Source organism: Pygoscelis adeliae, unplaced genomic scaffold, assembly GCF_000699105.1.
Source record: "Pygoscelis adeliae isolate BGI_AS28 unplaced genomic scaffold, ASM69910v1 Scaffold436, whole genome shotgun sequence".
NCBI classification, from domain to species: domain Eukaryota; kingdom Metazoa; phylum Chordata; class Aves; order Sphenisciformes; family Spheniscidae; genus Pygoscelis; species Pygoscelis adeliae.
This window is the reverse complement of record NW_008825051.1, coordinates 470220-491929: the sequence shown is the minus strand read 5'-3', so window position 1 is coordinate 491929 and position 21710 is coordinate 470220. Positions and strand designations below refer to the sequence as shown.

General features: G+C 43.1%; 1 protein-coding gene across 1 annotated transcript in view; it reads left to right on the top strand.

Annotated features, from left to right (window-relative positions):
* CACNA1B (calcium channel, voltage-dependent, N type, alpha 1B subunit) overlaps positions 1 to 21710 on the top strand; it is a 306403-nt gene that overhangs the window by 1929 nt on the left and 282764 nt on the right. Inside the window, 2 exon segments of the mRNA XM_009326378.1 lie at positions 618 to 723; positions 7331 to 7470. Of these exon segments, the coding sequence (XP_009324653.1) occupies positions 618 to 723; positions 7331 to 7470 (246 nt within the window).

Sequence of the window (21710 nt, the reverse complement as noted above, 5' to 3'; positions counted from 1 at the left end):
GGCTCAGGGCTAGAGACGACGGCGAGAGGCAGGGGGGGGCCGAGTGCCGGGTTTGCCTTCTTTCCCGTGAGAGCTCTTCCCTCGCGCACCCCGACAGGGCGCTGATGATTTTATGCTCACCGGGAGCGGGCATTGCAGTCTAGCAGTAATTCGTGTTCAGGACCTGCGTAGACACTCTAAACCGAACTTTTCTAGCCACTCGCTTATTTACACTATGCGCTCAAGTTACATGACAGGGAATTTCTGAAGAACAGTTCAGCAGATGGCATTCAGCTGTATAATCTATTTTGGGGCAATTTAGCTTATCAATCTAATTTAAAAATAATAATTATTAATAGCTTTTTGTTTCCTTTGAACCTTTTGCTTTCTTGCTCCCAAATTCCTTGAGCAGCTCAGATTCTGTGTAAGTCACCGACTCTCTCAAAGAAGAGAGCCAATCTCCTACTTTTCTTTCAAAGGCATCCCAGGAAGAACTGAGGAAGTCAAGGACACTAAATGCCTTCAAAAAAGATGAGAGATCTTAGAATGCTCACTAACGTAACTGTTTAGGTCGAAATGGGATTTGGATGAGGTTCTCCTTGTGTTGTCTAGTGTCTTCTTTAACTTCTGGTCCCCACTCCATTTGAATACATGATTTTAGCTACAATCATAGCCAATTGTATTGTGCTGGCTCTGGAACAACATTTGCCAGATGGAGACAAGACACCTATGTCAGAGAGATTGGTGAGTTGTATTCATTTATTTACATTTTGTGTTTCTGGTCTAATACAAAAAGCAGTCAGCCACCCAGTGTTGCGAGGGCTTGTGTCTATTTTGAAGATCCACATGTAAACAAAGGGGCATTGGTCTGACAATCAGAAAAAATAAGTCCGTGACAACAAGTATAACTCTAACCTCCCGATCCCGTCTTCACAAGAATGCTTCATCACTCTAGCCAGCCCTTCCCAGTTGCAGGAGAAGAGATGGACCTTACAGTATGATCAGAAGAGCAGCAAACGTAGGTTGTCTATAAACCAAGACAGGAAGGGACTGCCAAATGCTCAGAATTATCTGTAGAATCAAATGAACTTCTGTGATATTTTCCCAGGAAGTGGTAGAACAGAGTAACCTTTTAGGTTCTTATGCCTTTCAACTATCTTCTTGCTACAGCATATATCAAGGACCCTACAAAGCAAACTTTGGGTTTAGATGATCACACTTCCCTTCCAAAAAAAAGAAACCAACTTACAGAGGAAAATAATTTACCTGCAGGCTTTATGGTAATGAGCCCAATTACCTTATTTCAAAAGAAAATATAAGAATAGCTTCAAAATCATTCTTCCATTTATCATCACTGTAGGAAAAATGGGAAATATTTGGTTTGATTTTTTTCTCCTGCTGTTAATGATCTGGAACGTCTTTCATGCCTAAATGCATTAATCCTGGTGCATACTCAAAGGATAAATAAATATGGCTCTGTATGTGGTTTACATGTAGATATTAAATTATGCAAACAAAGATAGAGTTAGGCTTGCTGCCAAAAGCTAGAGCCTCTGAACGTCGGTTGCTACAGTTTCCAAGGTTGGTCCACACCAGTGGTCAACTCTCACAATCTCATTCTTCAGAAACAGGAAAAAGGGTATAAGTGATAGACCTAGAAAGAGCTTCAGGGTCAGCTAGTTGATACTGCCTGTTTGGAAATGTATCCGCTGATGCTGGCTGCCCACTCACACTGTGTTTGCTTAGTCTCTTTCTGTTTGAATTATTTCTTAAGAAGAGACGAGGAAAAAATTAAGAACGTAGATGTATGTTGATCTTTCTGCCATTAAACATGTCTTTGTATGTTTTGGGATCGGCTAGCAAGGCAAGCCTGGGTTTGTGAGCAAAGCACAGGTTTAGACCCAGGGTAATGATCGCGCTGGGGAAATGCCTTCCGTAGTTATGAACATACGGACTAGTGAAGGGGAAAAGTAGTTTTGTGGATGTTCTGGCTTGGTAACCATTTGGTGATATGTTATTTTAAGCAGCAGTGGGTATCGTTAGCGCATAGTTGCTATGTTCCTCTATATCCCTAGATTTGTAAGGGGATCCCAGAGGCTTTTTATTGGTCTTTCCCCCCATTGTATTAATTCCATCTTACAGCACCCACTACTGCACGCACCCCTTTAGTTCCTGCCCAAGTCATCCCAAAAGGGGGCACTGGCATTAACACCGAACAGTGTAAAATCACTGAATGAGTTAAATGCACAGTCTCCACCTTGTTGGCTCTGCTTTGGTGATGTGGGAAGAATTGACCCCTGATTTTTGTCCCAAACACCATTTTGCAGCACTGTCTTTGATCCAGATACTCTGTAGCCATTTTAAATATAGCACATTTGTAACTCTGAAGTACAAAGGGCTTTATCACAGAATAACACTGAGAATCTTTACAAGTCATGAAATATTTTCTGTTTTCAACATACGCTGGAAAGATTAAGCATTGCGAATAAGAAAAACTGTCTTCTGGTTTTCAAAGTGAAACCTCCTTAGAATGCTTCTGCTGCTTCCACAAACTGTAAGCTCTTTCATTGAAAACATTGCAAATCCATGCTAAACCAGAGTGGGCAAACATTCCCATACATTTATGGGTTTTTTGAGCCAAATTATAAGTCCATGCAGAACAGCAGGTGCTTTATTACTGTCTTTGGCAAGAATGGAATTAGCCTTTTTTGGTTAATGATTTATGGATATACCTTTCCTTCTCCTGCGTTCATTAAAATCTCCAAATTGGAGTGAAGTCTCATCACTGAAGAGTTAATCAGATCTTAAGGATATGAGATACATATCACAAGCATTTTTTGACTGGGAGATGTAGGCAGAGCTGTTGAAGGAAAACCAAAGCTGCCCGAATACTTTGTGCCACAGATACAAAGACAAAAATCTTGAGATTGTCTGTTTGTTAAAGCTGAGAAAAAGAGGGAGGAGTCCATAGGAACATCTTCATGATTTTTCTCTTCTGATCAAAATTTTCCTCTATGTATCTCCCTAGAGACCCGAGATACGAACCTGCAGTGTAATCTCACTTGGCTGTTTTCTGCACTCATGTTGCTTGTCAAGCAGGGTTAATTAAGCACATGGGAAGAGCAAGTGTTGTCACAATATATGCAATATTTCAGGAATTGGAATGGCTGAGTTATAAGTCATCTTTCTCTGTCCATTTTCTGTATGTAGTTTGTAGCACAGAAAAGCATTACTTGGCTCTAGGATGGAAATTCTTGTCAAAACCAGGGCTCTGAAAAAACACCAGTCTGGTGGTCAAAGCATTTAGCGGTGAAGTAGAGCACTGGCTTCAAGTCCTTGCTCTTCAGACAAGAGAAATAAGCTAATTCTTCCACTAGCAGGAGAATGACCTACCCCCTAGGCTCTTGCCTGCTCTGAGCTGGGGGTCTTGCATGCTTTGGCTTCTGGAAGCGTTTACTTCACATCAGTAATTATCCACTGGAACAGAGATGCTACAAACTTGCTACTGTCCATCTCAGCTGAGTGCCAATAGGTCGTAGAGTCAGTCTCTCTCTGTCCCAGCAAATGTTGCATTGTTTGCGCACACTGGAGTGATGGCAACTGAAAAGATGCTGAGGGAGTTGTACTGAGTGGTCCAGAGCCTGGTGGTGAGACCTCCAGATGTGGGAGACCTCCACATCTGAGCCCTGAATGGCCTTGCAGGCGGGCGCCTTGCTCATGATGCTCTTGGCTGTACAGGCTGAGGCACTGTCATTGTCCCCCTGTCTCCTTCCTAATTTCTCAGTTTTTCACGAGAAGCTTCAATAGACCATGGATTTGTCCCAGCCTGACAGAGATGATATTAGAATTTGCAGGAGAGAAAATGGATTTTTTGCCCCGCGCTGGGGCACACCCTGTTTGAAGACACCAGCGGGTCTGTAGGATGAGCATCTGCACGTCTCTGTACGGCTCTGAGTGTTCGGCTCCCCTGGGTGGTTTTGATGTGAGGGCAGAATACAACTGTTTTCTCAGATACTCAGCATGACAACTCTTGCACTTTACTAATGGATTTAATTCTTTATCCTATTCACAGGCACTTCGTGCAATCATATGTGAGCTGTTCACATCAATCTCTGCATGAACAAAGCCTTGCACACCCAAATCTATCAAGGCTGTCACATCCAAAGGCCAAGGAAAGACGCTAGGACACGGACTAGGAATAGTAATGACTTTCCAGACTCAGAAGTTGTTTCTGATCTGAAACACATTGATTAAGTGTGTGTTTGGCCCAGTCTCAAGCTTTGCTGTGTCCACAGCAAACAACCTGCTGGCACAGCTCTGGCTGCTGCACAAGTTCTCCGCCCTTCTTCCAAGCACGCACACTTATACTCATTATCACCTGCTTTCCCGCTCTTGAACCCAAGCAGCAATACAGCCTCCGGTCTGAAGGGGGCTGCAGGATGCCCTGGCAGCTGGATTGCTGAGCCGACAGCAGTGCCATATCAGTGCTGCACAGGGCATGTCACCCATGTCCTTGCCCTCCAGCTCCTTCCATCACACACCGTCACGTGAATCCTTTTTTTCAGCAGTAGGCCCCACTACCTAATGGGGCATAAATTTTATTTTTCATCCTGTTGTTACTGTCCTGATTCTTTTGCTAAATTAGTGTAAATTTAGACAGGCTTTAGAAAAGACCCTCTTTCTATCCCCTCTTATTTCCCCAGCTACTCACTACCAACCCTATAAATGACAGTTTTTCTTTGTAATAAATACCCAAGCCCATCTGTGAGCCTTCCTGCTTCCCTAGAAGCTGACAAGAACTTCTTTGACCCACTTCCTAAGAGCTCTGTGTAGTCCTAGCTTTGGGAAGAGCATATTCTATCAAACCCTTGAGTACCTGAAACCTGCCTCTTTAAAGCTGGGAGCTGTAATCGCAAGGCACCTGACCTAGATTGAGCAAATGACTGGTAGCAGAGTAGATATAAGGCTTCCAGGAAGTGAGGGAGTAATGAGGGGGAGTGTATGTGGGTAAGGGTTTTTTTTTAATGTGTGTTAGAAGAGCTATTTTTAGAGGTATGCTAGTAGTTTCTGGATGGAAATATAGAATGGGCTAGGAGGCCTTTGCAATGATTTTGCATACTTGTTGAACTAGAAGGTCTTGTGGGGTTGAAGAGCAGGCAGACTAGGCTGTTAGAGTGCTCCTGTGTGCATAAAGGAAAGCAGAGGAGCAGTAAGGTGACTTCTCCTGAAATCATATATGATGATTTCTGACCCCCTCTTCTTTCTTCCCTCTTTTCTGTACTGGGTTGGAGTCCTGGGATGCCTCTAGCTCTTGCTGTGGAGAAACTGCTGGAAGAAGAGTCTTATTGTAGAATTTCTGTTGAAAATCATAAAAGGTCTGATGGCATTTTATGGCCTTGTTCCTTGTTCCTCTGTGGGTAAATAGCACTGAGATGGGTAGCTGGAGTTTCTTAGTCTGTCAGTGATAGCTTCTGTATCCTCTGAGCAGTGTCAGTAAGGCTCTGTGGAGGGGCAGAGGGGCTTGGAGGTGTTGCTGTTTGTGGAAATAGCTCCTTGGCTGGAGGAGAAGCCAGTTTTGAGTTTGTTTCCCCCCCCCCCCCCTCCATTTCAGCGAAAGGCCTACAGAGCTCAACAGTCACTTGCTCTGTTTCGCTGCCTGGCCAGTCAGCGTACGTGTGTGTGATCTGCAGGTGACTGGTCATCTCGCCTGGCCATAGGGGAATGGGAGGTGGAGTTGCTGGGGCTGTGAGGTTAGGAAAGGTGGAGGGGAGCAGAGATGACAGGGTGAAAGATGATATATATGGAGGAGCTGGGGTCACTGAGGTGTGTAGGGATGTGGGGTGCTGCTTTGTAGGAAACAAAACTTCAATTCAGCCGCTGATGGAAAAGCCTGTGCAGAAGTAGTAATTTCCAACAGCTTGGAGGCATCTTCAGTGATTAGTGCTTTGTGGTTGACTTGCTGAGTTGGGTTTATATCGATGTGCTAAGTGTGTAAGCCTCTTCAGGAGGGGGTATGCTATATATTGGTCTTCTAGGTGTGAAAAACCTGGCTTTCTGTAACAAGTACCGTGCCTAAAGCCGTGGGTCTGTGTGCCAGTGCTGGGTCAGAGTTGAGCAAGAGTTGCCACGCTTATAAAATAAATTCTTGTACCAAAACTGCTTCTTTCTTTGTTCTGTGGCCACAGGACGTGACTTTCATGTTCTTTCTGTAAAAAAGAACTGAAATCACCTTTTGTTATTAATAGAATTGCAAAATGTAAACAACTGTGCATCAAACAGCAGCTCAACTCTCTGGCTCCGATGGTCAGAAATGCCAAAGCCAGTGGAACAAAGATTTCTAATCTCTTAATTTGGGAGTTTGCTTCCTTTTGGATAGGGCTGCTTTACTTCCATTGACTGCAGCTGAAATCAGGGATCTAAGGCACATTTGGAAATTGGTTACAGGTGCCAAAGCTAATTAACATGTTCTTGAAATTGATGTCCATTGCTTTCACCTCTTGCGTTCTTCCTGTTTCTTGCCCACGTTTTCATTCCAAATGTGAATGCTTCCATTTGGTATTGAGTTTGTGTTGAAACCCTTGTCAATAAAGTATAACGCTGAGGGATCTCGTGCCATAGTGAAAAAGATGGTTTAGTAAAACCGTGGAGACTAAGCTTGATTTTTCTCTCTAGTGAGTTAGGACATGAAGCTGTGATCCCATGGTATGCTTTAGTCTGCACCACGGGCCTGAGACACAAACCTTCCTGCTGCTGTTAATGGAAGGGAATGGGGATTTCTCCCTGAATCAGATACACAGTGAAAGGAAAATAAATGAGACCGCAGCTGTGGAAACTGAGAAAATGGAGGCGAAAGAGTGAAGCAAGAACTGATGGAATAAATGATAAATAAATAATTTCCTGCCAGTATTTGCAAGCTTGCTGTGCTGGCTGTTACTCCCCAAGATATCTTCTTGGTTCAGTTTCCTGGATGAATTGTAAAACACATGTTTTCTTCCATGTCAGTAACTACAGAAATATATGATCTCACATTTAAATATACCCTTAGAGCAAAACTTTAGTATTAAAATTCCCTCCCGAATATTGAGTAAAAGTAGAAAGTGTGGGGTGAAACAATCAGAATCAAGGCAAATAGAACTGCCAATCTGAAAAAAAACAAATTTACGTTCAGAGAAATAATAATGAAATTCTTCTCTGTGCTTAGTTCCAGTGAACCTAAACCTTTTGGTTTCAACTCTGTTCAGAGAGCTGAAAAGGGTGTGGAGTTGGTGCACCTAGTTGTTTATATGACTCTCGCTATCAATGCAGAAGCACAGGTATCTCCTTGACACCTTTGATTTTTATTCTTTTTCAGGATGACACTGAGCCGTACTTTATTGGAATATTTTGTTTTGAAGCTGGTATAAAAATCATCGCTCTGGGGTTTGTTTTTCATAAAGGCTCTTACCTCCGAAACGGTTGGAACGTGATGGATTTTGTCGTAGTCCTCACAGGGTAAGTGACCTCCTCTTGCCCTAAGTTAAAGGGGGACCCTTGCTTTGATTTGGGTTGTTATTTAACTGTGGGTTGGGAGTGATTTTAGTGAAACAGTACTAAAAAACCCCTGCATTTCTGACCTTACTGTCTTTAAATAATGGCTATTGTGCTGAACTTTCAAAGCATTGTTTGAACCAACTAAAAAGAGGTTTATGACGATATTTATTTGTGTATATGCTGACATGTATCTTATCCAGACGCTTACTGATGTTTCTTGGACTTTGCAGGTTCTAATTGCCACGAGGTACTTGAACCTGATTTAAATCAATCTATCTTCTGACATTACAGGATGACTTTAAAAGTCAACATGGAGCGAGCTAACAAATTAAATGCATCCCACTTTTAAGCTATTACAACTCTGAAATCAGTGAAGCTTCTGCAGGAATGAATTTGGTCTGCTATAAAATAACTTTTCCAAAAATAATTCAAAGAGGGTGCATGTCTTACAAAGGATGGAGCTGAAAATGTTACCTGTGCATTTTGTACCCTGGTTTGAAATGATATCGCCAATTTCTTTCTTGGAAATCCTTACAGTATTTTTGTTATACGTTGCAACAGTTTCTATATCTACTTATATAAATGTAGTGTAACACTAGTGGATAATGAAAACATAAACATTAAGTTACACTTATGGTCTACAAATAGTGCTTTAAAGCTCCAAAGGAAATGTTCCGAAGGTCTGCGTGAGGTCCTGATCTTGCAGCCTTCATCTTGGAAGGATTTCAGTTAGTTTTTCCCCTAGAAGACTGCAGTCTGGCTCTTGTTACTAATAGGCACTCATTTTACACACCTTCTCTACTACTGTGTGTGACGAACACATATATTCTTTGGTCTGGTTAGTGGTGTGGAGTAGGATGCTGTTAGGAGAATGCTTGCATACATAGCATATTCATTAGATACATTATCACTGTAATTCTATTTGCATTCAGTGTACCATGTGATATAGCAATTGAGAGGCCAAAGGGAATTCTTTATGTATTGAGAGGAAGAAAATAAATATGCAGAGCTTGATTCTCCTGCTGCTGGGGCTGGGTATTTAGTCAATAGAAACTTCAGTGGAGCCACAAGGAGAATCAGATTTACATACTTGGAAGCATAGGGGGTACCAGGATGAAAAGAGAATTAGCACAGATGCTACAATTATTCGCACCGATGGTATGTTCTGATTCCTAGTTAGCACTATGCCCTTTTGTGTGGTTAAAAAAAAAAAATCAGACCCTGATTCTGGAAAGGACTTTGGCGTGTGGTTTAATTTATCCTTCAGCAAAGCATTCAAGTACACATTTGAATTCAGCTGACTCCAGTGGTTCTGTACTTAAGGTTATACACAAAAGCTTTCCTGAATTACAGCCATATTGCTATTTCTTTAGGCATGTTTTAGATTTGTGTTTTCATAAACACAGGCCAAGAATCAAAACAGATATTTTTTTTTAAAACTGCCTAGATGTGACTGAGATGTTCAAAGTTTTGCGACACTATCTGAAACATTGCGCGTGCGTGCCGTGCTTGTGGAATCGCAACCGAATGTGCGACGCTATAGGCGTGACACCGGCATCTTAGTGGTGCTGGTTTTATTGTGAGTGCTGTTCGCAGCGCTGTTTGATCTCTGAGCATAATTGTGGAATATCGGCTTGATTAGACAGCTGTAATAAGGAACCCTGTTGCCATCTGCGAACATGCGTATTCTTTTGAAGTACAATTCTGTTAACGTCAAAGCTGCTGGTTTCCAATGGTGATACTAGCTGGGCTGTGTTGAAATTGTCTTGTACATGGACTTCCCACCAGGCAGGCAGTGCAGGGAAGGCAAAGTGTAAACCAATCAATATTAAGTCCAAGAGTCATCTCCACTGAGGATATCCACCGACCTCTAATCCTGTAATTTGAGGGCTGGATTTAGCAAGGCGCTTGAGCTCGTGCCCAATTTTTGGTGTCTGGGGAGCCTACCGAAAATAACAGGGTTACTCATGTGCTTGCTTAGATAAATGCTTTCCTGGATCTGGGGCTGTATTTCCAAATCCAATGATGAGGTGGAGGGACCTATAGCAGAGAAATAACATTGAAAGATCTGCAACTTCACGCAGGGGATTGAATTAGTGTTTTCTCTGTAGCCTGTTGTGTTTTGCTGTGATTTTCCTAGATCCTTATTATGTTCTTAGCTCACTCCTGTGTTGTTCCTCTTCCTTGAGCTTCCTTCACTGGCCAGGAACCCTTTCATCTGCCCATTGCCTGCCCTAGCTCGGCTAACAAGGGGAAGTCTGAGCAAGGCCTTTTATTGGAGACAGACATCATGCTGGCACTTCTGCATCGAGACTTTAAAGGCAGGTTGCCGAGGAAGAATGTTTACTACTGACAAACCCGGCTCTTTCTCCAGGGAGGGGCTGCGAGGTGGTGACACAAGTGGGACCTTAATTTTTGTTTCTGTGGAAAGTGGTCTGAGATCTGTGTGTTTCAAAAGATGATCAAGCAGGTTCTGTAATTTATTAGAGAATAGTAAAAAGGACAGTGCTAAATTTAATTTGTTCTTAGAAATATAGCTAGGTAGGACATCAGTTTTTGAAATATCATTTTACTACTGTCAAAAGCTTTCCTTTCCATATGTGCAAGATTTCTACTTGAAAATGTTCCTTCGTGTTTCCCAGGCAGTGATCAGCGTTCAGTTCCTAAGCTCAGTTTCACATTGATCTTCAATATTATAGAGGGATTTTAATTTCTCTTTTTTTTCTGTGTAAGTATGAAAGATCACGAAAATGCATTTCATGATACCACATGCAGAGTTGTATACCTGCTAATCCTGTTGAGTGCACATTTTTATTAAGGTAAATGGTGAATGTCAGAAAATCTGATCTCATTTTCAGCTTTTAGCTAAAACCCATAAAGGCAAAGAGCAGCTTTGCTCTTGTTAGCTGTTTCCATAGGCAGAAGGCCAGCCAGTGTCTGGGTGTGTTTTGGAGGAGGTTGTGGGGGAAGGCTCTGCATTTATTGAACTTACCCTTATGTAAATATTAGAGTGATCATGCAGTAACCCCTTCTACCTGTTTTTTCTAACCCCCTTTTTTGCTACTCAATGCCTGCACACTGGGATTATTTGATAAATACGTATTTTTTTAAATTTGCCTGCAATGATGGACATTTTGTTTGTCAAAATCAGACAGTAGAACTTGTTAATCAGAAAATAAATGAGGGCTGTGTTATATGCAGCCAGGATCAATATCCTATTGAGTTAACTGGAGTCTAACAGATAGTGGTCCAAAATGGCTTGGTTTGTTTTTCCAGAAAACACTCCCTCAGTTTCATTCTACAGCAGTGCTGTGGTGTCTTTTTCTCATTTACTTTCAAGGAAGCACGCTGACTTGCTGTTAATAAAGGCCTGGGAAAATAATAGATTGCTGCTCCTTGAAAGATTTTGTTTCCTCTGTAATTTTTTTTAGTTATTTCTTGTAAACTCTTCCAGTTGTAGATGAGTATCGAGGAAAGCTGCCTTGCTGTGATGTGCCTGTTGCTATTGTGGAGAGACACGTATATTTTATAGCTCCTGCTCATTTTATTTTCACATTTTTATGGGTTTGCATTCATTCCGGTGATGACATCACCCATTAGCAGCTCTAAATCACACAAAAATTCAATTTCTCAACTGGCCTGGGACTATATGATCTTATGCACTTTTCCCAAGGGAGAAGCAAAGGGACTTTTTACTCTATTGCTGCAGCCTGTCATGGGGTGGAATCCTCAGGTATCCACAGCTGCCTTGGGAACAAAGTCCTCCCTACATCCGAACGCCTCAGATGGCAGTGGATGGAGCTATGAGCCTGGGCTCAGGGCCTGGAGGGTTCAGACCCGTTCCTGTTGGAGTTCATGGGATGATTTCTCCTGGTGTCCCGGGCTTTGGATGCAATAATCCAAAGAACTGCTGTACTGGGTTAAACTGCAAACGTCTTCTCTAGCTGGAGCTGATGTAATAGGGTGGCTGCTAGGGGGAAGAATGGAGAACAAGACATGGATAAAATGATCCTTATCTTCCTGATTCCCAAAATTCAGATATCTAGGGATTTTTGACAAAACTACGGGTCCGATGGCTTTTAAACTGTGTGGTCCAAGGGGATAGTTCTCCTTAGTTGTGTTTTGGAGCCTGTTTATATTTTTGGCTTCATCATATCCTAGGTAATGGGTTCATGGTTTAATTACATATCACAAGAAAAAGTGCTGCTTCTCCCTTTTTTCATCACTAGCTACCTGAGATTTCCATTGGTTCCCTCTAGATTTTGTATTGCAGGATCTGGAGAATAATCATTCCTTTTTCTGCATGCTTATGGTTTCATGAATCTCCAGCATTTCCCCGGTCAGAGATTTATGCTGCCTAATCTCCCTTGACCTGAGAGCTTTTCTGTGCACCACTGACCTATACTGTTGCTCTGGTCCTTTCCTAGTTCTATCATATCCTCTTGGAGGCAGTGACTACAACCGTGTGCAGCGTTTGTCCAACACCAAGAGTTGTTGAAGAGTGGTATAAATAAATGGAGCACCTGAAAGGATCGTGCTCTGTCCCTTATGAGCAGAGTTAATTTTTTTGGCTTTCAATCAGCCTGGATTAAACACTCTCAAAGAGTCCTGGTAGCTTCTTGAGCCAGTTGGATCAGCTGCCTGGATCTCTGGGTGGGACTGGCAGAGGCAACGTGTGCCAGGCCTGGAGCTGCCAAATGATGTGCACAAAGTCTCTGTGCTGTTACTGATGTCTCAGGCTGTCGGGAACAAATTACAAAAGCTAGAATTATCTTGATTGTCTGGATGACTGAGAAATGTGCTCCTAGCTCCTGGTGATGTTAATAATTTGGAAGGTAACTCATTTAGTAGCATAATAAAGACCTGTTCATCCTTGTTGTTAGCTTTGCTAGTTACCAGGATCATCTTAGTATGTGGGCAGTCTGAGATGCTATTCCTGGTGCAGTGTATGAGGAGCAGCAGCAGCCCTGATTGCAGTGATGTCTGTCAAAGGGGGAGGCATAGGAACCATCCAGCCTGGTCTGCGCAGCAGGCTATGGACATCTGATCTTTCAATTCGAGGTGGATGTACCTCCTAGACAGGGTGTGGGGTGAGATGTGACCACAAAAGTATTTGAGAAGTGGATGTCTGGTTGAGGACTGGGATTCTTAAAGCTGTCAAATATACATAGATGGCTATAGTCTCTAGCATTTTTTTTTCTCCACATGCATGTTCCTGCGCATTCAAAAGCCCTTAGACCAGGATGTCTCAATTACTGGGTCCTATGTGACTGGCTCTTGTGTACTCCCCAAAACACCTCAATCTTCCCACCCACGAATAACCACAGAATGTAATAATTTGAAAAGCAAAATTAAAATGAAATAAAAAACCTTGGATGCCCTGCCAGTGATGCCCCACCAGCACCACTTTAGACAGTGTGCTTAGTGCTTTGTGTATAAGCTTTAGTTCTACTCACCTGGGGAATAAAGGGGCTGGGAGCAGGGAAATGCAGATTCCTCTCTGTTTTTCTGACATGGAACTTCTGGCACTTCTGTGCTAGAAAGCAAAGCTGAGCAGCAACAGGAGTTGGGAAAATGGATACTTTAAGAGGGACAAACATCATCTTGATTAGTTGTCACAAGGAAAACGAGTAAGCCTCTTTGCATGGTTATAAAGTATGGGTGGTGATGGACTAAGGCTGATTGCTATTAGCATTGTGCATGAGTCATGCTAAGAGCAAAGCCTCTATAGATTTTAATGGATCTGATCCTTGTTTGCAATTTCTTTTATGCTCCAATGATGGATGGATACTTGCTGGCTCAGAAAAGCTAAAGGTACCTTCTGAAATTAAATCAGATAAAAGAATTGGACAAAGCAAAGGGAATTTACCTGTTTTCCTCAATGCAAGGTGTTAACTAGGGATCTGGCTGGTGTATGGGAGCAGTAATGGAGGAAGGCAAGTAACTAAATTTGAGGCAGAGAAAATGAGTAGTTAGTAACTGGAAGGGAAGAGGGCGTGTGAGATCTCAGTTTGAACAGTCTAAAATAGTTTGAACTTCTTCTATTTTCTGTCCCTTGGCCATCTGGGCTCTTGGGGAGCTGAAGAAGCAGTTTCCTTCAAAGGAGAAGATGCTGGACAGGGAAGAAGGATTTGTGGGCTCTAAACCCACCTTGGCAAATGTCCCTGTTTCCTTTTATGCACTGTTACAGCCAGTTTTGCCCAGTGGGGCAGCAGGTTCCTCAGGACTGTAGCTTGCTTTCCCTCTGGGCTTGTTTCACCTAGCAAAGGGGGTCCCAGGCCATGCTGAGCCTGTTGGAGTGTTAATTAGGGCTTGTGTCTTTTTTTGTTACTTATAGTGGCTTTTGTGTGTTGAGGCAGGTTGAGTTAAGCAGGTGGGTGTCTAGTTTAGCAGCCTGCCACATAATTATAAGGACACTTTCCTGAGCAGAGGAGGACTCAGGGCTGTGCTTAGAGGGAGGCTGCAGATGGTCACAGACCCTCGGGACCCACAGGTAGGGACGGCCCTTACCTGGCAGAAGTTACCCTTGAAGCATGGCTCTACTCTGGTTGTGGCAAACTGAATGTTTCAGGTCAGAGTACTTCTCAAGGGCAAATAGATAATGAGATTGACGTGCTTCTCTCTTACTTTATTAGAAGTGACTGCAAGGTATTGAATACCTGGTATGTGAACTGATAAATGATGGTACTGTGCAACAAGAAGCCAGAAAGTTGAGGCATGGACAAATAGCTTTTCTCCAAAGAGAAGAAATAAAAGCATTTCTTCAGATTTCCATGTTTTGTGCCTGTTTATGCTTCTTTCAAGCTTTTTGTTCACAAAGAGGGGGGTGTCAGACACCGTCTGGGGGTGCTTACATCTCCCTGGCCTGCAGGCCCTGAAGTTGGGCAGCTGTACAGTAAAAGTGGCCATCCCAAGTGAAAGGGAGGTATACTTTCTCATCACAGCCAGGGCTTTATCAAAGCCAGGCAGATCATTAGTCCAGAGTCCAGACAGCATTTTTAGCTTTTTATGGCCCTCAAAGGGAGGCTGGCAGCAGGGAAATATTGTCTCTTGTGAGGGGACCAGCTGTACCATGCAAACGCAATTGGGGAGACTGCAGGTGGGAAGAGGACTCTGGAACTTGTGATCTGCTCCTAATATCTGATCCTGCTCTAGCAATGATGTAGTGTGGGCATCTGCTTGACTGCTTGCTCTTCTCTATATGGGGAAAACATTGCATACTTAGCTGCTATTATAGCTGTTTATGAATGCTAGGAATTCAAAACCAACCAACAACAACAAATAAACAACAAATAAAACTGCAGCTATGAAGTGCTCTAATGTTCATTTTCTTAATGATTCCCAATTTAAAAACAAAAAACCCCAAAACACCCATGTCCTCTGTGTGGTATTGAGTGCTGTCTCATGATTAGATGAGGAGGAGTGTGCGGGATTTCTCAGGCTTCTGTTTCTCAAATGTTGCTTCTGCTGCTGTGTCCCAGTTCCCAAGTGGCCAGCTTTTGACGGCAAAGTGCCTGCTCATCTGAGATGATGATAACCTGGCTGTGATTGTTGAAAAGAATGAGGATTTAGAAAATCAACCTAGTTTTAATTGTAATCCTGAGTGCCAGGAGCAACAGTGTCACATTTGCACACGCATCCTTGGATCCACAACTTGCCCCAAAGGTTTTTGGGTGCTTTGGGACTATTGCCTGCCTCGGGACTCTCTGAAAACATCAGGAAATCTTAGAGGAGATGGAAAATTGGTCTTCCATTTTGTTCTTGCTGAACCACTAACAAGGTGTGTGGGATGTTCTGGCCAGGGCAGGGCTTCAGTGCTGGAAGCTGGAACCAGGAGGATGAGTGGTTCCAGGTCTCTGTATAGGTAGCCCAAGCTCTAGGGTCAGCGCCTGGCATTTGGGTACCTGGAGATGCTTTTTGACACCAAGGTTAGGCTCTTTGCTTAACTTCAGCTATCTTGGATCTTCTCTGTGCTGAAGGATCTGACTGAATTGGGATGGAGGGAAGGGATCCTCTGTAAGTGAGTTCAGTAACATCAGTGGCTAGAGGATGAATGGGGCAGAGTGTACATTTCATGAACTCCTGGCTGCATGGGAAGGCCACTTTTGTGCCATGGGGAAGCCTGGCAGCTTAGGCTGAGAAAGAAGTCCTGCTTCCTACGTGTGGCATACGTCAAGCCTGTAGTGTGAGCTAGAGGGTTTGGAAAGTTGCCTGATCCTCACAAAGGAGCATGGCCACTTAAACAGCGCTCTTCAAATACATATGAAAAATCTTTCCTTCCTGGCATGGTCAGCATTAGCTAAATCGATGGCTGACAATAAATATAAGGCTTTGTGTCTCCTTCCTCCTCCATTTTCCTGTATGCTGGTGGTCAGGAAAATCACCTTTCATTGTTTTATGATTAATAAATGAAACAAAGTTATTTGCTCAGTGATCTCAGGGTGGAATATTGAGGAAATAGGTCAGTTTTTTCCAGTGGATGTTCTTATCCTGTCAGCGTTGGAGAAGATGTCTTGGTTTCAAGAGCCGGCTACAGGGGTGGGTGTGTATGTGTAGGTGGTTCTCGTGATCAGCTGTAGACTTTTAAAAGCATCCCTCTGGAGCAAGAAGTTCAGGTCACTCCTGAGTTAAACTCCAGGTTTTAGCCAATAATGGGTTTAGCTGTTGGCTCAGTTCAAGTCAGTTCATGTTAGGCTGTCTAAGGTTTAAGCAAGGAAAAGATCAGAAGAAGAGATTGGAGCGGTGCTGTGCTTCACTGGGAATAGAAATTGTACTTGGGGCTCTCAAAAGAGGAGAGGGCTGCTCTCAGCGTGTCACACCTATGCCATAAATCTGTTTGCGGATGCTGTGAAGGCTGTTCCTTATGGATGTTTCTGGAGAGAGGTTAAAGTTGACTCCCCCCCTTCGCCTCATTAAGCGCGTAAAAAATTCCCTGTAAGGGTCTGCAAAACAGAAGCACCCAGTGTCAGACTAAGGGTTTAGGAGCATGTTGATGGTCCATGGGGTGATGTAGAGGTAAAGGAGTAAAGGACAGAAATGATCTACTTGGAGACTAAGACTTTTTCAGCTACAAAATGTCCTTGTGCTGAAGAGCTCTCAAACTAAACTGATAATCAGAAATACTTAGTTGGATGTAGCTTGGTTCTGCTTCAAAGAGGACTTAAAAGATCTTAAATTGGAGCTCTCAGCTTATTTTCCAGTTAAAAAAAAAGGAATTAAAAAGGAAGACTGAAAGATTTAACTGTCATTTGGCTTAGTTCCCTATCTCAAACATCCGGAACCAGCATCCTCGAATAAAGTTTGGGCATGGGAGCTTGGGAGGAAGGCTGTGAAAATGATTAAAGGCTTGAGGAAATGTCCATTTAAGGAGAAATGAAAAGGCTGAGACAGTTAAAATTATGAGGAAAGTCTCACAAGGGTGAGATAGATAAAGAAAAAAAGAGAGGAAATAATGTTTCCCTATCTATTTTGCAAAAAGCATCAGTAAAGAAATTGAAGTTTTAGAACTTCTTTACTAAGGGAAATGTAATTAACTCATGGAACTCATCACAAGAATTTGCTTCAGCTGAAATGGTCTGTTTTGGGTCTTGAGACCAAAGGAGCGTAGAGATCATCTACAGATTCACCAGAGAGGAAATAGATTTTTGAAGGAGGATGATTAGGCCTTTTTCCTGATGCTCCCTGAAATAAGTTAGGTGGAAATGTGAACAGGCTGTTTCGTAATTGTCCTTTTCTTTATCTTGTAATTTCTTCTGAATCATGCTGGAGACATGACTCCAGAACAGCAATCCAGTCTGTTACAGCATGACCTGTGAAATACAGCAGTATGTCAAGGCTAAACTTTGTCTTTTTATACATGAAACAATATCAATAGGATTAGTGGTATTCCATCACTTAATGTCTGATTTAAAGATCAAACATCTTTTTGCAAGCTGTGCTACAGCTTAGAGAGAAACTTCAATACTCCAGTGCTGTGTTAAGTGTGCCCTCAAAACCTGCAAGCCTAAGCTTCAGGGAAAGATCTGGGTTTGAAAATTGTCACTCATTTAAAAAGAATCCAAGGTGGTTTCTGATAACGTAGATGCCACTTTGATAAAGGCGTTCTAGTTTTGTAGAGGAGTGAGGTCTGGCACCAACAGGCCAGGTGCTGCAGAAGTGTTACTGCTCTTTCCATGGTGGAACATCGCCTTGACCTTGCTTTGGGAGGAGAGGGCTCTTCTCGGCTGCGGTCTCTAACCTTTGCAGCATTTGGAACATGGAAGAAGATTCTGGCAGGTGAAATTATCTTGTCAGAGGGTGGCCCTGTCCTTAATGAGGCTTCAGTCAGACCTGAAAACACATCCAGCTGCCAGAAGTCGGGCACCAAAGCTCTCACACTGGGTAGCAGTGTTAACAAACCTCCCTCCCAATGCCAAAGACAAACCTCTGCTGCTTTTCTGGTCTCCACTGTTGGGTGAAGGGTACTGGCCAAAAGCTGTGTAAAATGGCAGAGAGATAGTACTGCACTGTGGAGAAAAAGGCAGTTTTGGCTGGTGCATTTGGTGGTAGGTGGGTAGCACCTCTCTTGAAGGGCATCAGAAGTAGGTCTGGGGAAAAGACGAGATGAAAGCCTCAAGTCTTGGTTTGATAAAGACATGAACCACTGTATCCTTGCTGCTATGGCTACAGGACAAAGACTGAAGTCCAGGAAACTCATTAAATGTCTTTTTAATCCCATTCTTTTCAAAAGCTCATAACCATGTGCTCCAAGTAAGTGGTGCCGTATCAGTCCAAAAACATTTAGCTGATAACATGTATATCCTCATCACTGATCTATGCAGATTGTCTCTACCCTGAGAAACATGTGCTGAAACCAAATTTTACCTTTCTTGTCCTCTTATGACAAATCCCAGCCCTGTTTACCCACTTCCTGTGCAAATTCCTGAAGTTCTGTGATCAAACTTAGCTCCTAGCCTGGACTGGCCAGGTGAATCCTGAGCTTGTTGCGCAGTTTAAATTTCTTTTTCTATAGTAATGAATAAAGTACTTAAGTTGGTTAGGTACAATGGAAGAGGATTTGGAAATACTAAACTTGGCTACCACTTGTGGAGAAGGTAAGACCACTCCACGATTCACTAAGTCTATTATTGAAAGAACACTGTATTTTTTCCCCTCCCAGGTTACAACATTAAAGCTAATTATAACAGGTATAAAATTATGGTAACCCCTGACTTTCACAAGAGGTGAAAAAGACAAAGGAAGCTCAGCATGATCCAATTTCCTTGCTTTAATTGGAAAGCATGAAAGAACATGAGACTATAGCGGCAGATAATGCTGTGTCTGAGACAGACCCAGAATAATACAGTTTCAGTTCTCTTGCTTAGCAGATTGAGCACTGGAGTGGCATTTTGGGTGCCCTGTTTTTCTTTGCTGCCCATGTCATTGGCTAATAAAGTATTTTAGGCCATTTTTTTTCTCGTTTGTATCCACATTTCTACCTCTTTAAAAATGAAGATAACAATGGTACCCAAATTTGTAATGTACTAGTGAAAAAGGCTGGTTGACAGTATTGAAAAGAAGTGAGTTTAAAATGTCTTGAAGTAAAAATAAGTCTTTAAAAATGTTGAAATCAAGTGAGAAGAATTTGAATCAGAAGTAAAATAGATGGTAACAGCATAATCTTCTAGAAATGCAGATGCTCACTCACAGTGAGTGGGAGAATCTTGCATGGAGCTCAGTGTTCGTGTACCATGGGGAATGTGTTAAAACGATGGCGTGCCACACAGGGGAAATTGCAAATGTGGGTGTCTGTCAGATTGTAACCTGAGGAAAGATTGGACCTTTGGGGGAGGTGACATGCTTTGAGTCAAAATGTCCAGAAGTATTGTCACTGGTTTGCTAGAAAATAAAAAAAAGGAGTGGCTCCACTTTTGCTGGAGCAGAAGTGACTGAATAGAGAAAGAGGAATGTCATCCATGGCAAAGTCAGTCTTCAGGATAATGCCCTGGCTTTAAATTGCTTGAACCATGGACAGATTTTGAAAAGATATGTTTCATGGTGCATACAGGAAACGAATGAAAGGGAGACGTTGGAAGTCCTTGCCTGGTGCCTCTTTCCACAGGAGAAGGACAGAGGCTGTAATAGTTTACGGCCGCACGAGCCTCACTGGGAAAGCAGCACTGCTGAAGCTGTCAACTACAACCACTTGCCAGGTTCAGCTGCTTGGGTTTCAAAGGCCTGATCTGAGAAATCAGCCAGTGCCTGCTTGGCATGAAGGAACCCAGAGAACAAAAGCAAACAGGGCGTATATTTTATTTTTCTTCTTTTTGAAACCTGGAAGACCTCCAGCTCATCAAATGATATTTCTGCTTCTGATCCCTCTAGGGCTGCCCTGTAGTCTTGCTTGTGTGGGAAGGATGAGAAAACATTCCTTTGTAATTACAAACCTCTGGTCTCTAGCAGTGGTGGGATCAATGCCATCTGGGGTGGAATATGGGGAATTAGTGTCCCCTTTCCCCAGGTCACTGTAGTACCTCTTTTTGGAATGGAATAGCCCCCCTGCAACTTTGGAAGCCTTTGTTCCTGGGGAGGAAGGTTTGGGTGAGGCTTAATTTCAGTCTAATAGCCTGTTAAAATCTTCACATCATTTCTTTGAGAATGCCATTAAAAATCAATTACATTAATGGGGCTCAGTTGGAGATGTTCTGAAATATGGATAGGATCAAGAAAAGTAACTTTGCAAAACAGGGCCCTTGGTGCTGCAGACATTTGCTCTGCTTGATCTTCTCAGTCATATGCATGGACCAAACCTGTTCTTTTATTTTTCAGCTCTGCAGAAGCCAACCTAGCTGTTCAGGAACAAGTGTTAAAAGTCATGTACCATGGTGCAAATCCATTGCCAGTGGGGTTAGGAGGGAGTAATTCTCTTGCTCTATTATAGATGATGCCCCAACAATACAGTTGGGCTGCTTGCCTAAAATTACCCCAGCATCACCATTGGCTCTAGGAGCTCCTTCAGGCCTTGATCATCCAACTCTAACTGTACCGCAGATGTCTGGTACTCCTTGCTGCTGATGTTGCAGCACATCCATAAGCTTACCATGTCATCATGTGGCAAATGGTCCATGTTCTTGCTCTGGTCCCAAACAGATGGACTATCCATTGGCTGGGCACCAGCCTGGGTGAATGGAGATCAGCTTTAGTGCACGATGGCTAGCACAGGCTGGGTCACTTGGCCCCATCTGGGAAATAACAGCACTGTCCAAGTGCGTAGGGGTGTTGAGAGGATGAACGCGTTGGAGCGTCTTTAATAATCTCATCTTCTAGTAAGGGAGGCTGTGTGCCTTTCTGAAATGGCCAGATAAGTAATGCTGTCCCCATCCTGCCTGCACCGAACAACATCTTCACTTCTAATGTCTAGTTTGATATTCACCATCCTCTCAAATCTAATTTATGCACAACTGTGAGCTATTATTTTTCACATGGAAAACATGTGAAATATAGGTTACATGACTATTCCTCCTTTTAAAAAGCCTGTTTTATTACTGACCCATGGATTTTTTGTTTAAAACTGAAAACAACTTCTGAGAGCTCCGAGAGGTTTGTGAACAAGCTCTTTCAGACATCAGGAGATGGTATCTCCCAGCCTGCTGCTCTAGAGGTACGAGAGAAACAACCTTTTCTGTCCATGGCTAGGTTGTTAAAATCACTGTAACACAGTTTGTGAAAGAGGATCCTTATCCATGGAAGGAAGACAGCGAGGCTTGATGTCCTTACAGGGTTGGTGCAGGCAGTGCATATGGCATGGAAAGGTGAACCACATGGGCACCTTGCTGTGAGGCTGATCAGGACCTTGTGTAACGAAGGGATTGAGAGGGCAACCTCCACTCCCACTTCTATGGGGTGTGATTTAATGGGTGCTCACACTGTGCTTGGGGCTGCGCTGGAGGGGACAGAGAGCCACTTGCCTCCCCACATAGCTTGTTTCTGGCAGTGGTGGCACTGCTTTGGCCCTGCTGCTGGTGTAGGAAGCACAACTACAGCTGGGATTGCAGTGAATATGCTGGTGAAAGCTCTTTACCTGGAGCCTTGTGGCACTAGGATAGATGGATTGAGGGAGGGCTGGGAAGGAGTCTGCAGTAGCCACAGTGACCTGGGGTGAAGAAAGCACGGGAGATGGATAGAGCATCTTCACCAGGACAGAAACAAGGCCTTTGTGTACA